The sequence below is a fragment of the Salvelinus fontinalis genome, chromosome 40 (assembly GCF_029448725.1).
Source record: "Salvelinus fontinalis isolate EN_2023a chromosome 40, ASM2944872v1, whole genome shotgun sequence".
In the NCBI taxonomy this organism is placed as follows: Eukaryota; Metazoa; Chordata; class Actinopteri; order Salmoniformes; family Salmonidae; genus Salvelinus; species Salvelinus fontinalis.
Window position 1 is genome coordinate 5,520,705 of NC_074704.1, and position 20,407 is coordinate 5,541,111.

At 38.7% G+C, this 20,407-nt stretch overlaps 2 protein-coding genes across 3 annotated transcripts; one reads left to right on the top strand and one right to left on the bottom strand.

Annotated features, from left to right (window-relative positions):
• Positions 1–1,457: 1,457 nt before the first annotated feature.
• LOC129839935 (zinc finger protein 22-like) lies at positions 1,458–8,178 on the bottom strand. The gene is made up of 2 exons (XM_055907659.1): positions 7,599–8,178; positions 1,458–3,828 (listed from the first exon to the last, which is right to left on the bottom strand). Exons 1-2 carry the CDS (start codon positions 7,921–7,923, stop codon positions 3,320–3,322), a joined length of 834 nt encoding a protein of 277 aa, XP_055763634.1. The 5' UTR covers positions 7,924–8,178; the 3' UTR covers positions 1,458–3,319.
• A 2,288-nt stretch (positions 8,179–10,466) lies between these two features.
• Positions 10,467–19,775, top strand: LOC129839906 (zinc finger protein 501-like). Of its 2 annotated transcripts, XM_055907620.1 has the most exons (3): positions 10,468–11,039; positions 12,175–12,274; positions 19,646–19,775. In XM_055907620.1, exons 1-3 carry the CDS (start codon positions 10,730–10,732, stop codon positions 19,668–19,670), a joined length of 435 nt encoding a protein of 144 aa, XP_055763595.1. In that variant the 5' UTR covers positions 10,468–10,729; the 3' UTR covers positions 19,671–19,775. The 2 variants fall into 2 exon arrangements, with proteins under 2 accessions (XP_055763594.1, XP_055763595.1); XM_055907619.1 differs by lacking the exon at positions 19,646–19,775 and having other exon boundaries at positions 10,467–11,039; positions 12,175–14,079.
• The last annotated feature ends 632 nt before the right edge of the window (positions 19,776–20,407 follow it).

The following is a 20,407-nucleotide window of genomic DNA, read 5'->3' on the forward strand; positions in this document are numbered from 1 at the left end:
CATTTAGGTGCCAGGTGTAACTGAGGCTGTAGATGCTGTCGTGTCTTTACTATCATTACATTGAAGACTTAGTTTTTCAAAGAGTCTCTGTAATTATTATTACGTGATTAAACTGAATAATTATGTAACTAAATAACTAGGAAGTCGGGGCACCAAGGAAAATATTCAGACACAAAGTTATTATTTCCCAACATAACCTTTCAGATATTTTCATATCTGATCAATAGTCTTCTGATTAATGATTTATTTATTTTACCTCACGTTACTCATTCCAAACGTCGCAAATTGTTGGTTATCTGCACGAACCCAGTCTTAACTATGAGTGATCCATACATCAATTGTCTTAAATAATTTATTTATTACTAACTAAGTAATTCACAGAAATGCATAAACAAACAAACAAAGTACATACAAGAAATGATAGGAGTATCGGCCCTAGTGGGCTAAACCGGCATCACGGTTTGTTAGACAAAAGGGGGAGTGGGGGTCGTGGTTATAGTGGATAGTTCAGAGTGACATTCGTTATAGAATGGATGTTTCGGCGGTTGTCGTTCTTCACGTTCAATGATACCGAATTCCTAGCTGCGGACTAGTAATCAATTATCAAAGACTTGTTCTTATTCTGTCGGTATCGATAGTCTGAGTTTAACCACGTGGTATGGTTAAAAGATTCAGCAAAGGTCTGCAACCTTCAGCCATCACGTAATTGAGGTAAGCTCGGTCTGGTGATCATTTCTCAAAGTTGGGTTTTATTCAGAATGGCAGAAAAGGGGCTGTCCCAGGATGTCTGACCCTAACTGGGCTCAGGGGCGGTCCTCTGATTTAGTTCAAATCAAAAGGGAATTGTATTTTTCTCATTGAACAGTCCCAAATCATATTACACAATTACACAAACAGTATCATACTCACTCATTCATCTTATACAACAATTAAATGTAAATCTCATATCTGAGGCTATTATATAAACAGCGGTATGGTAATGTAGCCACACAGTCTCCCATGAGAGTTTCCCCAAGTTGTAACAAACGGACCAGTTCGTATCTGGATTCTTCACCGATGTTTTATACTTTCTCCGGAACATGAAATTTGTTCGTACCTCAAGTTCTGTGAGGTGGAAGAAATCCCTTTGTTCTCTATGAAAGTTGCTATACTGCGTGGCCAGGGTCTTCTACTCAGGAATGTATGACCTCTCTCTGACCAGCAGCGTAGTTGTAGGGGGCAGGGAGAGGCAGGGAGAGGGGGATGGGGCTTACTGTGTTGCAGGGGCAGTCAAGAAACGGAACAGCAAGGCCACAGAACATGACTTAAGCAGAGCTGTGGGAGACCACCTCAAGCCCCTGGTAGTGCCGGGGGTGGTGTTTACCACTCCACCACGCCTTCAGCAGGATGGAAAAGTGATACTGTTTTTTAAACTAAGATAGACCAAGAGTCTGTTGATTGGTCAGTTATTGGGTTCATTTGTTCAAATCAAATCAAGCTTTATTTATACAGCACATTTAAAACATGGATGCAACTCAATGGTTTCACAGGAAAAAACTATGAAAATAAATATTTAGTATGAGGATAAAAAACAGAAGGCTGACAACTGAAAGACTAATGAACATTAAGGAAATTCCATTGATTAGATGCAATATCCAACCAAAAATATAGGCTTGTTTTTTAGGAGGGGCTCTGAAATACACTATGGGGGTGTCCACTGGAAGTTGACTAGTAACAACAACTGGGACCTAAAAGACACCCACCATGAGACCCACTAAATCTGCCCAAGATAAACCCACACCAAACTTAAAGACAGGAAGCAAACAGAAAAGGTGGAGCAACTAAAGGTGTTGACTCTCCACATCTATCAAGACAACTGGAGCACTGGGCCAGACACTCTTAAAAAGAAACTGGACCAGCTCAGGTGAAACACCTTCCCACTAACGAGATGGACAAGCCAGCACAGGTGTAACACATACTGACTAACAAGGTGACACCAATCAGTGCGTCCTACGTGCTAACGAGCTAGACGTGCTGAAATCCAACCTCAAAACATAAATGGAAAAACCAAAGCCTGTAACACCTTCCCCCTTTAGACAACAAATATATCCTAAATTTTTGTTGGACATGTTTGCTCACCACCAACAGAAAATAACTTCATTTCACATAATCAACTACAATGCTTCTACAATATAAACATGGTGTCTACTGGCTGTCAACAATTAAAAACAAGAATAAACACATTTCTAAATAATAATATACAATAGTATTATTTTTTAAATCCTTTTTCTTTCAAAAGAATCCTAAAACCCACTAGCTTCTAGAACTCTCGTCCCCTTGGAACGAGCCCCCAAAAAACTTGTCTCCAATACGGAAAAACGTGCAGTCAAAATAAATAGTGATCTATGGCAACGCACTGGCTAAACGCAAAACTTATTGACTGCCCACCCTTGAGACAATCAGCAACCAACTCCTGCAATATCCGTAGTAACTTTCCACCTAACTTCTCTTTCTCTTTTCAGGGTTCACTCGATAGGCATGTTGTTTGATCGGGGCCCAGTCCCCAATGTCATGCATTTGGGTTAGCACATCTGAGAATGAACCCTGATATTCTAAAAGCAGGGCAACATTGTCAATATAATTGTACCCAAAAATGGTCAGCTGGTTGCATAAATAATTATGATTACAAAAAGTTACATAATTGTAAATATGAAATATCAAAACCAAATGTACACCCCTTTGTTAATATGTATTGGCAATAATTACTTAATGGTGAGGCATGGAATAATAAAACATGTATCTTTTGTCAGGCTGAATGTTTGAAGTATGAGGTGATTTGAGTCATGCTTCTTCAGTAGTGGAATAAAGACAATTAGCATTTGATTGTTGTCAAGAAATACTGGAGTGATGTCAGATTGTTAATAAAATTGATTATAGACCAATTTATTATACTGCTTTCATGTGTGTATATACACAAACATCTGCAACAATGATCATATTACATGTATTTTCTTAAACAAGCAGCTTTTTCAACTTGTAGAAAACAGCTAGCTACATTTTGAAGTGCTGCATTTTGATTAAAGTGGGTCACCAACGCAGTAAGTGTAACACAGCTCTTTTTTTTGTTTGTCACTTTTTGTTAAATAATACTCTTTCAATTCAGAGCCTGGATTTTCCCTTGAGGCTAATATCCATATCATGCTGCAATCAATTGAACAGGGCAAACGATAAGGTAGAACATCATTAAAATACTCCTTCTACAATGTTAAAACATTCTACATTGTGACATCATTTCATTGATATCATGAAACAACTTCTTCATGTATTTTCTGATGTTTGATCAGAGATCTTTTATCAGAGTGTCACATTGATCACAGCTATGAGGTTTCTCTCCTGTGTGTGTTCTCTGGTGTGAAGTCAGCTGGCTAAATGCAGGAAAACTCTTCTCACATTGATCACAGCTATAAGGTTTCTCTCCTGTGTGTGTACGCTGGTGTACCATCAGGTTGTTTAGCTGAGTAAAACTCTTCCCACATTTATCACAGCTATAAGATTTCTCTCCTGTGTGTGTTCTCTGGTGTAGAGTCAGCTGGCTAGATGTTGAAAATCTCTTCCCACATTGATCACAGCTATAAGATTTCTCTCCTGTGTGTGTTCTCTGGTGTATTTTAAGTTCTGATGAAGATGTGCAACCTTTCCCACAGTCAGAGCAGAAGTGAGATTTCTTCCCTGTGGGTCTCTGCTGGTGTTTCTTGAGGTGTTTTGACGTGGAGAGACTCTGCTCTGCCTCATCAGCATCATGAGGTTGTTGAGGCCCCCCAGAGGATCCACAATAGTCACGTCTCTCTCCTGTGTGAACAAAAAGTCAGACAGATGGTTTAAGGCCCACAACAGCAACAATCCACTGTAAAAAGGTGATGCCAACAGCGTAGCCAATATGTTGTAGAAACAATGACGTCTCTAATGAATGTTCATTATTTGACATTTGTCTTAAGACAGTCAAGTGAACAACAAGTCATATTTTGTCTTGTTTTCCCATTAGTAGTAACATCGACGATTGTATGCTAGAAATACGTTTTTAAAGTTGTTGAAATCCAAAGCAGTGTGCCAGACAACTTTTGGTCTCCAATATAGGCACCTTTCTGTAGGTCTATGTTGTTGTTAGGTGAAGTTATAGGTCCTACAGTAGGTCTATGTTGTTGTTAGGTGAAGTTATGGTTCCTACAATAGGTCTATGGTATTGGTATAACTAGCGTTTTCCGCATTAGCTTGGAGGAGTTTCTGCAACCAAATTGCGTTTTAGCAAACAGAGGGCAGAGAGCGATGCACCTATTTGGGGATGTCTGATAGTATTTACACACCACCACTAATGATTTGTGGAGCTTCTCAAAGTAATTTTATCTTCACCTCAAACAGTAAGTAAACAAAGTCTTACTAAAATCAATTGGCAAATGACAATAGTTCCTCTAAGTATTTGTAAAATATTTCCAGCTCTCACTCTTGATAAACAATTGACATGAAAAGGGAAAAATGTAATGCTCTGATCCACTGGAAATGTCATAAAATACCTGATTACTTCTTATTCCTTACACAAATAGCCTACAGCTGTGTCTGTCCCAAACTCACTGGCGAGGGAAACTCTCAAGGCCCAGAATATTTCATATCAAGTTTCGGACCGACCAAGGTGACAGAACTTGAACCATTGTATCAACTATGTAGACAGGCCATGAGCAGCCAATGTGATTTATTTTGATATGGATATTTTCTAGCTGTTTTAATTTGTTGGCTTTATGTAGAATATTTTTACATAGTTAGCAATGGCAATAAAAGTTATTTAGATTTGTATAATTTTCATTTAGATAGAATGTAGATTAATCACAGATAATGATTTTGAGATACAAAGACTATTATAATTACTATTATAAATTAAATTAAACTGTTCCAGTAAAATGTGAATATGAAAATCATAACTGGCACCAGATCAGTAGAAATGGTCAGATAAATTGGCACTACAAATGGAAAAAGGTTGCCGACTGCTGTTGTAGCCTATTACTGGAAACTTCAGGAGCATAACGTCAGAATTCACGAAGGCCAGCAGCAGCGTGAGGAGAATGCTAAGTAAGAGTTGTTTTCTTATTGTTGGGCTATCTTGATCTCTGGTTCCCTCCAGTCATTATTGTCTAAATTATTTAATAAAACGGGTGATTCCTATGTTGATGATGTAAATGATGTTTGCTGCTCTGTGGTGTGTAATGAAGAGCAACCAGACGCTGCACGCATTCATGAAAATTCCAGTTACTAATAAGCATGCATTTGCATTTGCATTGCCCTCACTGCAATAGTGATAAATTGCATTAATAATAAACGAATAAAACATAAGAAGCTAGACATCATTGTGAAGGCGGCAAATAGATTTCTGGATCTCCAGGACTTCAGACTAAATGTTACAGGGAGTACTGAATGAAGACGTTCCCCCCCTCCCAGGTTCCTGAACCTGTGTAGGGATCTGAATAGTACCATTTTTGTTTGAAATTCAGGGTAGTGGAAGGAATTTGGTTCATGTTTATTTTACAATACACCTCAGAGAAGAAGACATGGTAGGAACCAAAGTGTTGGTCAGTGTCTCCAGTTGACCCTAATTAGATGTTACATTACATGTTGTTTTTTTACTTCATGTAGCCGGCTAGCTAGCCAACATATTTATACTTCGCTTACTCCTCTCTGATAAGATACCGCTGCACAAACATGCTTATCTAGGCCTACACCAGCACTGGTAACAGGCAGTATTAGCTAGGTACGTTTGCTCGGACTCTTAATACATTTAGCAAGCTAGCTAGCCCGCTAACTAGCGATTATCAGCTAAGATTATTTGAGCAAGTCCTTGCTAAGAAAATACAATATTTTGCATTTAATGTAATGGCATGAAAAGAATTGCCAGAATATTATACAATGACTTATCAACAGCTCTAACAATTTGACCCCAACAGGAAATCTACACTGGCAGTTATAGAAAGACACATTTACTATATAACCATTGATTCTTGAAGAATATAACTTATAAATGCCTCAAATGTTTGAACCGTTTTTACCCCACCAGAAACCAAAACATAAGCTTGTATAAGGCCACTGTTTGTAAACAAATACTATATGGCTGAGGAGTAGGGTCATTCCAAGCGTTCTGACCTCACAATGACAGTAAAGCACCCAAGCTAACTGGCTAACGTTGGATAGCTTGCTAGACACAAATCAGAGAAAACCTCACTCTTACCATTTTACTCCCCCTAGCAGAGCTGGTTAGGCTGTTTTCATGTTATCCAGAGCGTTGGTGACAAACTGTGCTGCTGCCAACAAATTTGAGCTTTTTTGCAGAAATGTTTACTGACACCTGCCATATTCAACGGGTGTTGAGCGTTATTAAATACATCAGCTATTCTGCGCTCTAATCAAGTCAATAAACATTGGGTAGTTAGAATATAGTTACTATACTGGCAAGTTTGATGTAGAAGTAGCCAACTAACGTTAGGTAGCTAGCTCACATACTGGTACATACTGCTGTAAAGATATGCTATGCGTTTTGTAAGGATAGTGTAGCTAACATAACGTGTAAGGTAACTTATTTGAAAAGGCATTACTTTATTGCATTGCTCAAAATTTGTCATAATTATTTAAAGCAGTTCATTTGTATCCGCTCTCTCGTTGGACTTCAGCTGCATATTTTCCCCCATTTTCTTCTAACCTGAAAATGTTAAAGCCACGCCCATTTCCTGAAGAATTGCATTATGGGCCCTAAAGTACTGCGTGTTTACGTCCTATTTTGGCGAATGTAGTACGACAACCGGGAACTTTTGGCATACTATCTACATCATACTATGACCAATAAGCAGACTATATACTCTATTAACATCACAAATAGAATACTCATACTAACTACATCATACTATGACCAATAAGCAGACTATATACTCAATTAACATCACAAATAGAATACTCATACTAACTACATCATACTATGACCAATAAGCAGACTATATACTCTATTAACATCACAAATAGTACAGTTAGTATGAGTATTCTAACACAGCTCAGGACTCTGGGCAGCCATTTTGTTTGTTTAAAAACTAGGTTGCCCCTTTAAAAAAGCCACACAACAATCAACCAACCAATCTGCAGTTCAACGAATAACCAAGCAGTATTTCCACCACTGTTTTGGTAATAAGATGATGGATGGGGCTGGAGAAATGTAATAACTCTCAAATTCATAGACAGACTATGGATCAAAGGACTGACCATCCATTGATATCAACATTATAGTTTTAACCATGTTGAGGCTATACAGTGTTGATTTACATTGTTGATAAACATTGGAGTAAAAAAAGCTTATTTGGGGTTCTGATGGGGCAAACAGTTGAACTAAGCTCATGAGGCATGTGTTATATTCTTCAAAAATCAATGGCTATAAATAAATAATTTAAAGTCCAAATATGGATGTAGGAATTGCACATTTCCCCTTTAACACCAAACATCAGTTCAACAACAGCAGAGTTTGTGCTTCTGTTTTTAAGACAGTACTTACGAGTGTTACTCAGGGAACGGCTTCTCAAAACCATCTTAGTACTTACGAGTGTTCCGTTCATCTTTAGAACCGGATGCCTGAAGATGCGTTTGGGAAACCGGGACCAGATAGCCAGTTTCGTCCTCTTCATTTTTCGATGTGACAGTCATCTCACCCTCCTCTTCTTTCACTGAAACGTCTTCGTCCTCCTCTTCCTCTGTAACGTCTTTCGCTACTTCTTTCACGGTAACAGCCTCATTTTCTACTTGTTTTTGTATAACAGCCTCCTCTTCCTCCTCCCCCTCTTTCACGAGAGCTTCTTTCTCCATCCAGCAGATCTTCTCTTCTTCAGCAGGAACGGGGTTAAGTTTGAGACTGGAGCTATGAGGCATGTACTGAAGTCGCTAAGCGGTATAATTCAAAGGAGTGTCACTTTATCATCAGCACGTGATCAACGACGTCTGAAGAATCATTTCGTCGAACACCTGATTGGTTTGGAATTGGGCTCGTTCGACATTGCAGCCGACAGTGCAGGTGGCTGCTGACTGCTGACTGACTAATTTACAAATCACCTTGCATCATAAATAACTACTCATTATTATTTATAAATCAGTCAGCCAGTCACCGTTTACCCACAACGCAGCATGGATTTGATGCTCTCGAACACGCCCAGTGGTTTAATATATGACATAATGGCTACGCTGCTACGGCGTGTGACTTCATCTATAAAAATGTGGCTGTTCTAAATTCTGTGTCGCTCAAAGCCTTGAGTAATGAACCTATTTTGGACACAATTGTCTGGAAAGCACCAATGCGTCAGGAAGCTTTGTTTCCCCATCACTACTTTTCATCATGTTCTCTGTGAATTAGTCTACGGGAGTTTTGTAACTTTTTCTCCGGGAACGTTAGTTGGTCTCGCTGACCATAACCGTGCTGGTTGGCTACGCTGGTTAGGCTAGTTGGCTAAATAGCCAACGTTAGCTGGTTGGCTAACGGCATATAGATAACTGCATATAGCTAATGTTAGCTGGCTGGCTAACATAACTGCAAATAGCTAATGATAGCTGGCTGGCTAAGATAACTGCATATAGCTCATGTTAGCTGTCTGGCTAAGATAACTGCATTTAGCTAATGATAGCTGGCTGGCTAAGATAACTGCATATAGCTAACGTTAGCTGGCTGGCTAAGATAACTGCATTTAGCTAATGATAGCTGGCTGGCTAAGATAACTGCAAATAGCTAACGTTAGCTGGCTTGGCTAATATAACAGCATATAGCTAATGTTAGCTGGCTGACTAATATAACTGCAAATAGCTAATGATAGCTGGCTGGCTAAGATAACTGCATTTAGCTAACGTTAGCTGGCTGGCTAAGATAACTGCATATAGCTAACGTTAGCTGGCTAAGATAACTGCATATAGCTAACTTTCTTTGATATTTGGTTAGATGGCATTATGTATTTACAAAACTGGTTTACTTTAATCACTCAAGTCATGAGTGCAAATTATTGGTTTAATTTTAAGTTATACATTTTAAGTTATTTCTGTTGTAGTATACATCATAGGCTGGTCCTCCATATTACTTCACACCTGACTTTGGCATTCTTCTAAATTCTGATTGGTTTAATGTAATAACTCCAAAAATAGAACTGTGAGGTGTAATTTTGCATTGGAAATGTTTTAATATTTTATTTTATAAACAATACAAAACATACACATACAAACAACATCATAGAAACATTAACTACATCACACCTGTCCAGACCCACTAGAACACACCTCCATCTCCATTAACTACATCACACCTGCCCAGACCATCATCATTGATCATCAGGAGTCAGATGTGAAGGAGGAGGTTGATCATCAGGAGTCAGATGTGAAGGAGGAGGTTGATCATCAGTGAACCTCTAGGATTGTGGCTGGGCTGGCGTTTCCACTTCCAGCTTGGTCATATATTTTGATACATTGAATGTTGATATTGTGAATCTATGTTATATATTTGTACCTCCTGTTTCATGAAGTGATGTAACTAAGTACTGCCCCTATATATACAATGCAATTGGAAAGCATTCAGACCCCTTCACTTTTTCCACATTTTGTTACGTTACAGCCTTATTCTAAAATTGATTCAATCATTTTTTCCCTCATCAATCTACACAATACCCAATAATGACATCACAATACCCCATAAGACATCACATTGCCCCATAATGACATCACAATACCCCATAATGACAAAGCAAAAACATGTAAATAAATGAAAAAATTAGATTTTCTTTAAAAACCAAGGACAATTCAAAGTGACCCCAAACTTTTGAATGGTAGTGTACATCTATTGTTACACCATATAGGAGCAGTATAGACCTAGTCTGTTCATTATATACATCTACATGATGTATTGTTACACCATGTAGGAGCAGTATGGACCTAGTCTGTTCATTATATACATCTACATGATGTATTGTTACACCATGTAGGAGCAGTATAGACCTAGTCTGTTCATTATATACATCTACATGATGTATTGTTACACCATGTAGGAGCAGTATAGACCTAGTCTGTTCATTATATACATCTACATGATGTATTGTTACACCATGTAGGAGCAGTATAGACCTAGTCTGTTCATTATATACATCTATGTGATGTATTGTTACACAATGTAGGAGCAGTATGGACCTACAGTAGCTTGCTAATTATTTAGATTTATTTTGACTTAATGAAACTGCCTTAAATGTGCAGTAGTAAAAAAAAAATATTCGCACTAATCAATCAACACATTCCTGTCTTTGTATGTCTCACTATAATGGTATTATTTAATTACATATATTTACAATAATCTTTGTCTGAAAATAAAATATGATCCTCAACTGCGTTTCCCCTCCAGTCAGCAGACCGCGATGTGCGTCTTTCATGCGACGCTGCCAGCGTGACGTATAATCTAGTGGACGGTTCTTCATAAACAGCTCGTCAACCACCTCGGTAGCTTGCTAGCCAACATAGCCGAAAGATTCAAACTATTTATTCGCTTTCGGTGTATATTACCTACTGTGTTTTCGACACACTTAGGTAGTATCTACTTGTTAACCTATTTAATTTAATATTACGTTATTTTGTATGAGTCAGCTATAGTAGCTGGCTGGTTAAGTTAGCATTAGCCTAGTCGCTAATGATAGCTAGCTAGCTATTATCCCCGACCATGAGCTCACTAAATATCCCCCCTCTCGTTAAAGAAGAGGGGGTCTGCTGGACGGAGAAAGAAGCTCTGGGGCAGAATATTGTCGTGAAAGAGGAGAAGGAAGAAGATGATGTGATAGTAAAACAAGAAGTAGAGGATGAGGCTGTTACAGTGAAAGAAGAAGAGAAAGACGCATTCAGAGTGGAAGAGGATGTTACATTGAAAGAAGAGGAAGAGAAAGAGGAGGAGGCAGTTTTTGGAGTGAAGAAGGAGAAAGAGGGAGAGATAACGGTCATATTGACAGAGGAATCAGGAGATCTGATTACCACCAGTAAGTACTGTCTTAAAAACGGGCTCTAACTCTTTAAAGGTTTTGAATGAATGTGTGGTTTTTAAGCAGCATGCTACTGAAATTCTATACTTGAAAATGTTGTTCTGTACTATAGGAATTTATGTGATAATAGAATGTTAAAGCTACATTTTAAAATGGGTGATTAAAGCCCTGAATGCTGATTGGCTGACAGCCGTGGTATATCAGGCCGTATACCATGGGCATGACAAAGCATGTATTTTTACTGCTCTAATTGCGTTGGTAACCAGTTTATAATTGCAATAATCCACCCCAGGGGTTTGTGATATATGGCCAACATACCACGGCTAAGGGCTATATCCAGGCACTCTGCATTGCGTCGTGCGTAAGGACAGTCTTTAACCATGCTATATTGGCCATATACCACACTTCCTCGGGTCTTATTGCTTAACTGTAACGTGTATACGATCAGAGTCCCCCCCCCACCACAAAATCACAACTTAATTGTCTCACAGAATGGCAAACAACCATCTCTGTTCAGCCTATAAACACGACATTATCTATTATTATAGAGCTCTGTTCAGCCTGTAACCATGACATTATCTATTATTATAGAGCTCTGCTCAGCCTGTAACCATGACATTATCTATTATTATAGAGCTCTGTTCAGCCTATAAACATGACATTATCTATTATTATAGAGCTCTGTTCAGCCTGTAACCATGACAATATCTATTATTATAGAGCTCTGCTCAGCCTGTAACCATGACATTATCTATTATTATAGAGCTCTGCTCAGCCTGTAACCATGACATTATCTATTATTATAGAGCTCTGCTCAGCCTGTAACCATGACATTATCTATTATTATAGAGCTCTGCTCAGCCTGTAAACATGACATTATCTATTATTATAGAGCTCTGCTCAGCCTGTAAACATGACATTCCCTGAGAGATTAGATTTCGAGCTCTACATCATTAGTTTTTAAATCTCACCGTCACCAAGTTTATTTTTAATGATGTAATGTTGTGAAGACTGACCTCAGGTTATTGAGGGATCTAGTCTAGATTAAACCTCATAGGAAGACAATTTTATTTAATGCAGGTTTCATTCAGGTCTCTCTGTTTAACTAAATCATCTGTTTGTCTTTTGGCAGGAGAGAGACCAGACTCTGACAGCGGGAAGAGTTCCTCAGAGGAAACAGACCCAGAGACGCCTAACCAACACCACTGCTCCCACTGTGGAAAGAGTTTTAGGTGGTTATGGGTCCTGAAAACGCATGAGAGAATACATACAGGAGAAAAGCCGTATCACTGTTCTCACTGTGGAAAGAGTTTTAGGTTGTCAAGTAGTCTGAAAATGCATGAGAGAATACACACAGGAGAAACGCCGTATCACTGTTCTCACTGTGGAAAGAGTTTTAGGTTGTCAAGGAGTCTGAAAACGCACGAGAGAATACACACAGGAGAAAAGCCGTATCACTGTTCTCACTGTGGAAAGAATTTTACTCAGTTAGGGGCCCTGGTTGGGCATGAGAGAATACACACAGGAGAAAAGCCCTACCACTGTTCTCACTGTGGAAAGGGTTTTAGGATGTCAGGGAGTCTGAAAACGCATGAGAGAATACACACAGGAGAAAAGCCGTATCACTGTTCCCACTGTGGAAAGAATTTTACTCAGTTAGGGGCCCTGGTTGGGCATGAGAGAATACACACAGAAGAAGAGCCATATCACTGTTCTCACTGTGGAAAGGGTTTTACGTGGTCAGGGAGTCTGAAAACGCATGAGAGAATACACACAGGAGAAACGCCTTATCACTGTTCTCACTGTGGAAAGAGTTTTAGGTGGTCAGGGACTCTGAAAATGCATGAGAAAATACACACAGGAGAAAAGCCGTACCACTGTTCTCACTGTGGAAAGAGTTTTAGGTGGTCAGGGAGTCTGAAAACGCACGAGAGAAAACACACAAGAGAAAAGCCTTTCCAACACACTAATACACAGGAGGAGACAACATACCACTGCTCTCATTGTGAAAAGACATTTTCCCAGTCAGAGGACCTGAAAACACACGAGAGAATAGAGAGGCTGTGTTCTGACTTGTGTTTCTGACTGAGAATTTGTCCACGGCCAGGATTCACAGGACCAGGGTGTCCGCTATGGACACCTGGAAGAAATCAGCAGCGGACATTTCTGAAGGTTTATCCAACAGACCTGTACATCCATGAATGGGTCTCTATAATGTGTAACTATTTCTGAAGGTTTATCCAACAGACCTGTACCACCATGAATGGATCTATAATGTGTAACTATTTCTGAAGGTTTATCCAACAGACCTGTACATCCATGAATAGATCTATAATGTGTAACTATTTCTGAAGGTTTATCCAACAGACCTGTACAACCATGAATGGATCTCTATAATGTGTAACTATTTCTGGAGGTTTATCCAACAGACCTGTACATCCAGGAATGGGTCTCTATAATGTGTAACTATTTCTGCTGTATTGTGATGTATTGTTTAATAGATGTACTATGTTAGGTATATTTATCTGTGGTTTTATTTCAACAGATTTTACTGATGCTATTAGATTGCTGGGTGGGGGGAGTTTTATATATACAGAGACTTCAGAAAGTTTTCACACCCCTTGACTGGTCCCACATGTTGTTGTGTTACATCCTGAATTTAAAATGTATTTTTATTTCACCTTTATTTAACCAGGTAGACTAGTTGAGAAGAAGTTCTCATTTGCAATGACACATACAACAACACAGAGTTACACATGGAATAAACAAACATACAATCAATTACACAGTAGAAAAATCTATATACAGCATGTGCAAATAAGGTAGGATAAGAGAGGTTAGGCAATAAATAGACCATGGTGGCGAAGTAATTACAATATAGCAATTAAACACTGGAATGGTAGGGAATGTGAATAGCAGAAGATGAATGTGCAAGTAGAGATACTGGGGTTAAATGGATTCAATACCCCATAATGTCAAAGTGGAATTACGTTTTTGGAAATGTTTACAAATGTAATTAAAAGCCTAAATAAGTTCAGGAGTAAAGATTTTGCTTAACAAGTCACATAATAAGTTGCAGGGACTCACTCTGTGTGCAATAATAGTGTTTAAAACCTGTTGGGGATGGGGGCGCTGTTTAGACTATTTATGCTAATTTGGCTAATTTTTTAAACGGCTTCCCACAAAATCCTTGATCGTACAATATGCATATTATTATTATTATTGGATAGAAAACAGTCTATAGTTTCTATAGGAGTTGAAATTTTGTCTCTAAGTGGAACAGAGCCCATTCTACAGCAATTTCCCTGACATGGAGTCAGATTTGAGAAATGTTGGCCACTCTTCTGAAGTCAGTTAAAAGGGCACTGTCATTGCTATGACTATACGGACACTTCTTACGTCTTCCCCTGGATGCCTTTACGTGATGACGATTCCAATGGGGTCGATTGCGCGTTCACAGGCCCTACAAATGAAAAAACCCTGAAGCTAGTCATTCTTTTGGAGCTGCGTCATGAGCCTAGAGGACACCGGCGCGCACCTGTTCCAAGCGTTAGTTTAGCCTGTTATATTTCTCCGGTCATCTTTTCACTCGTTATAGGAGTTAAAAACATCATAAGGTAGTTAATTTAAATCGTTTTATAGCAATTTATATCCGTTTAGTGCGATTTTGGGACATTTATTTTTGCAACGATGTGAAAAGTTGGGCACGCTTTTCAGTTCATCCCGAACGCAGTTGACATTTCCACATGGCAAGAGGACAGCTTTCCACCAAAAGACGATTTCTCCCAAGAAAGGATCCTTTGCCCAAGATACTGATGGAAGAACAGCTCAAGGTAGGACATTTTTATTATGATAAATCGTGTTTCTGTCGAAACATTTTAGTGGCTTAGGACGCCATGTTTTTTGACGTAGCTTCGCTTGGCGCAAACTGTATTGAAAAGTAAGGATAAATTAAAAAATGTAATAACGCAATTGTATTAAGAATTAAATTGTCTATCAATCCCTGTCCACCCTATATTTTTTAGTCACGTTTATGAGTATTTATGTATAAGAGTAGATCACTGTCTAAGTGGCGCAAGGACTTTTTCTTTACCAGCTTGTCTACATTTCACATTGTCTAACCATGATTTTGGTGGCTAAATATAAACATTTTCGATCAAACTGTATATGCATGTTGTAATGTGATGTTACAGGAGTGTCATCGGAAGAATTCTGAGAAGGTTAGTGAAAAAATTAATATCTTTTGGCGATGTTGACTTTTATCGCTCACTTTGGCTAGAATCAATGCTGGGCTGCTAATTGCTATGTGCTAAGCTAATATAACGATTTATTGTGTTTTCGCTGTAAGACACTTAGAAAATCTGAAATATTGTCTGTATTCACAGGATCTGTGTCTTTCGATTCGTGTATGCTGTGTATTTTTACGAAATGTTTGATGATTAGTAGTTAGGTAAACACGTTGCTCATTGTAATTATTCTAGTCCATTTGTGACGGTGGGTGCAATTGTAAACTATGCCATCTACCTGAAATATGCACTTTTTTCTAACAAAACCTATCCCATACCATAAATATGTTATCAGACTGTCATCTAATGAGTTTTTTTGTTGGTTAGGGGCTATAAATATCTTAGTTTAGCCGAATTGGTGATGGCTACTGGTGTTGGTGGACAAATAAAAGATGGTGGATTATGCTAATGTGTTTTTAGGTAATAGATGTACATCTTTACATATTGTGTCTTCCCTGTAAAACATTTTAAAAATCGGAAATGTTGACTGGATTCACAAGATCTGTGTCTTTCATTAGCTGTATTGGACTTTAATGTGTGAAAGTTAAATATTTAAAAAAAATATTTTTTTTGAATTTCGCGGCACTGGTTTTTCAGTGGGGGGGGGGGGGGGTGTGCCGCTAGCGCCACGCTGATCCTAGACAGGTTTTAACATGATGTCTGAATGACTACCTCATCTCTGTACCCCACACGTACAATTATCTGTAATGGCCCTCAGTCGAGCAGTGAATTTCAAACACAGATTCAACCACAAAGACCAGGGAGGTTTTCCAACGCCTCACAAAGAAGGGCACCTATTGGTAGATGGGTAAAAAAAAGCAGACATTGAATATCCCTTTGAGCATGGTGAAGTTCTTAATTACACTTTAGATGGTGTATCAATATACCCAGTCACTAACTCAGTTGCTGGAGAGGAAGGAAACCGCTCAGGGATTTTACCATGAGGCCAATGGTGACTTTAAAATAGTTAGTGTTTAATGGTTGTGATAGGACAAAACTGAGGATGGATCAACAACATTGTAGTTACTCCACAATACTAACCTAAATGACAGAGTGAAAAGATGGAAGCCTGTATAGAATACAAATATTCCAAAACATGCATTCTGTTTGCAATAAGGCACTAAAGTAATACTGAAAAACAATGTGGCAAAGCAATTAACTTCTACTTGGTACTCATCCCGGATCCGGGAGCACCCTCATCAGTAAAAAAGCCGACTAGCATAGCCTAGCACAGTGCCACAAGTAAATACTAGCATCTAAATATCATGAAATCACAAGTCCAAGACACCAGATGAAAGATACACATCTTGTGAATCCAGCCATCATTTCCGATTTTTAAAATGTTTTACAGGGAAAACACAATATGTATTTCTATTAGCTAACCACGATAGCAAAAGACCCAACCGCATATTTTCACAATTTTTTTACTGCATAGGTAGCTATCACAAAACCGACCAAATAGAGATATAAATAGTCACTAACCAAGAAACAACTTCATCAGATGACAGTCCTATAACATATTTATTGTATAGCATATGTTATGTTTGAAAAATGTGCATATTTCAGGTATAAATCATAGTTTTACATTGCAGCCACCATCACAAGTCTCACCAAAGCAACTAGAATAACTACAGAGAGCAACGTAAATTGCTAAATACTCATCATAAAACATTTATGAAAAATACACAGCGTACAGCAAATGAAAGACACAGATCGTGTGAATCCAGCCAATATTTCAGATTTTTTAAGTGTTTTACAGCGAAAACACAATATAGCATTATATTAGCTTACTACAATAGCCTACCACACAACCGCATTCATTCAAGGCACGTTAGCGATAGCGAATAAACCAGCAAAAGATATTAATTTTTTCACTAACCTTCTCAAACTTCATCAGGTGACAGTCCTATAACATCATATTACACAATACATATATGGTTTGTTCGAAAATGTGCATATTTAGCGGTACAATTCGTGGTTGAACAATGTGAATACTAGCCAAACTGCACAAAATAATCCGGATATATTTCTGACACTCACATCATCTAATCAAATAACTAAGCATATACTTTACTAAAAAATACAGGTTGTACAGCAAATGAAAGATACACTAGTTCTTAATGCAACCGCTGTGTTAGATTTTTAAAAGTAACCTTAGTACGACATACAGCTTACGTTATAGTGAGACAGCGCCCGAAATCTGGGCGGAATATAGTCTAAACATTTTCGACAGAAATACGAAATAACATCATAAATGGTTCCTACTTTTGATGATCTTCCATCAGAATCTTGTACAAAGGGTCCTTTGTCCAGAATAATCGTTGTTTGGTTGTAGAATGCCCTCTTCATCTGTCGAATTAGCAACCAAAGCTGGCCATGCGGCACGGAAGTGCCCAACTCACCAGAACGCATAACAAACAAAATACCGAAAATCGCAATCAACTGATATAAACTGATATAACTCGGTTTAATATAACTAGTTTATGATGTTTTTAACACATATATCAAATAAAATCAGAGCCGGAGATATCTAACGTCGATAACGAAAGCTTTTCAGAACACAATCCAGGTGACCCTTTCGCGCCATGGTGAAGAAAGGAAAGAGTGGTCGCGTCATTCCAACAGGTCTTATTCGGCCTCAGATAGAGCTATACACCCCATTCCAATTTTCACTGCCTACTGACATCTAGGGGAAGGCGTATGCAGTGCATGTAGACCCATAGATTCCATGCAAATTAATAAACTGACCCTGGAACAGAGCCCTCGATTTCAGATTTCTCACTTCCTGACAGGAAGTTTGCTGCAAAATGAGTTCTGTTTTACTCACAGATATAATTCAAACAGTTTTAGAAACTAGAGAGTGTTTTTGTATCCAATAGTAATAATAATATGCATATTGTACGAGCAAGAATTGAGTACGAGGCTGTTTAATTTGGGAACGATTTTTTACAAAGTGGAAATAGCGCCCCCCCTATTGAGAAAATTAACTTTATATCCTGAATACAAAAGCGTTATGTTTGGGGCAAATTCAACACATCACTGACTACATATTTTCAAGCATGGTGGTGGCTGCATCATGTAATGGATATGCTTGTCATTGGCGTCACTAGAGGCCTAACTACAGTCCCTGGTTCTAATCTAATGATCATTAGCTGCATCATTTTATGGTTCTAATCCAGGCAGTATCACTTCCAGGTTAAGCGAGCAGCGTGTCAAGATGTGCAGTGCGGCTTGGCAGGGTCGTGTTTCGGAGGACGCATGGCTCTCGACATTCGCCTCTCCCCCGAGTCCGTAGAGGAGTTGCAATTGGATTTCATGACATTGGTGAAAAAAGATATATATAATACACTGGTACTGAAATTAGATTTTTAATCACCTGGCAGATGTGTCAAACCATGTAAACACCTGCAAGACTTCGGTTAGAAGTGAATCACCTGGCAGATGTGTCAAACCATGTAAACACCTGCAAGACTTCGGTTAGAAGTGAATCACCTGGCAGATGTGTCAAACCATGTAAACACCTGCAAGACTTAAGTTAGAAGTGGATCACCTGGCAGATGTGTCAAACCATGTAAACACCTGCAAGACTTAAGTTAGAAGTGAATCACCTGGCAGATGTGTCAAACCATGTAAACACCTGCAAGACTTAAGTTAGAAGTGAATCACCTGGCTGGACATTTTTTTATTTTATTTTTTTATTTCACCTTTGTTCAACCAGGTAGGCAAGTTGAGAACAAGTTCTCATTTACAACTGCGACCTAGCCAAGATAAACAAAGCAGTTCGACACATACAACAACACAGAGTTACACATGGAGCGTAACAAACATACAGCCAATAATACAGTAGAAAAATAAGTCTATATACAATGTGAGCAAGTGAGGTGAGATAAGGGAGGTGAAGGCAAAATAAATAAATATAAAAATAAAAATATATAAAAGGCCATGGTGGCGAAGTAAATACAATATAGCAAGTAAAAACACTGGAATGGTTGGTTTGCAGTGGAAGAATGTGCAAAGTAGAGATAAAAATAATGGGGTGCAAAGTCGCTAAATAAATAAATACAGTAGGGAAAGAGGTAGTTGTTTGGGCTAAATTATAAATGGGCTATGTACAGGTGCAGTAATCTATGAGCTGCTCTGACAGACATCCTAAGAAGCACATAGAGACCTGCATTTTGAAGTCGGTTTAATAATACTTGTGAAAACTGACTTCAGGTGATTGAGGGAACTAGTCTAGATTAAACGTCATAGGAAGTTTTATCATGTGGAGGTTTCATTCAAGTCTGTTTAATTAAATAATCTGTTTGTCTTTGACAGGAGAGAGACCAGACTCTCCTTCTGACAGCAGGAAGAGTCCTTCAGGGGAACCAGACCCAGAGACGTCCAAACCAGCAGGACGACATCACTGCTCCCAGTGTGGAACGAGTTGTACTCAGTTAGGGAGCCTGAAAACACATAAGAGACACACACAGGAAAAAAGCCTTTCCAATGTTCCCAGTTAGGAAACCTGAACCAGCATGAGAGAACACAAGAAGATGTACCGCTGCTCCCAGTGTGGAAAGAGATTTACCCGGTTAAGGTACCTGAAAGAGCATGAAACAATACATACAAATACACAGGAGGAGAAGACATACCACTGCTCTCATTGTGGAAAGACATTTTCCCAGTCAGAGGACCTGAAAACACATGAGAGAATCGAGAGGCTGTGTTCTGACTTGTGTTTTTGACTGAGAATTTGTGTTTTTGTTTGGGCTGTCAGACTTGAGAACTTTGATTATCGATTAATCCATTGTCTGAAAGGGTTAAAAATACACTGAAAACATCCAAAATACATATTGTATACCGCTAAAATCTACAATTCCATGTAAAAACAAGATGACATTGTAATGTTTTTAAAATGGTAAAACTTCCTTTATTTTTGCTGGACCCCAGGAAGAGTAGCTGTTGCCTTGGCAGGAACTAATGGGGATCCATAATAAACCCCAGGAAGAGTAGCTGTTGCCTTGGCAGGAACTACTGGGGATCCATAATAAACCCCAGGAAGAGTAGCTGCTGCCCTGGCAGGAACTAATGGGGATC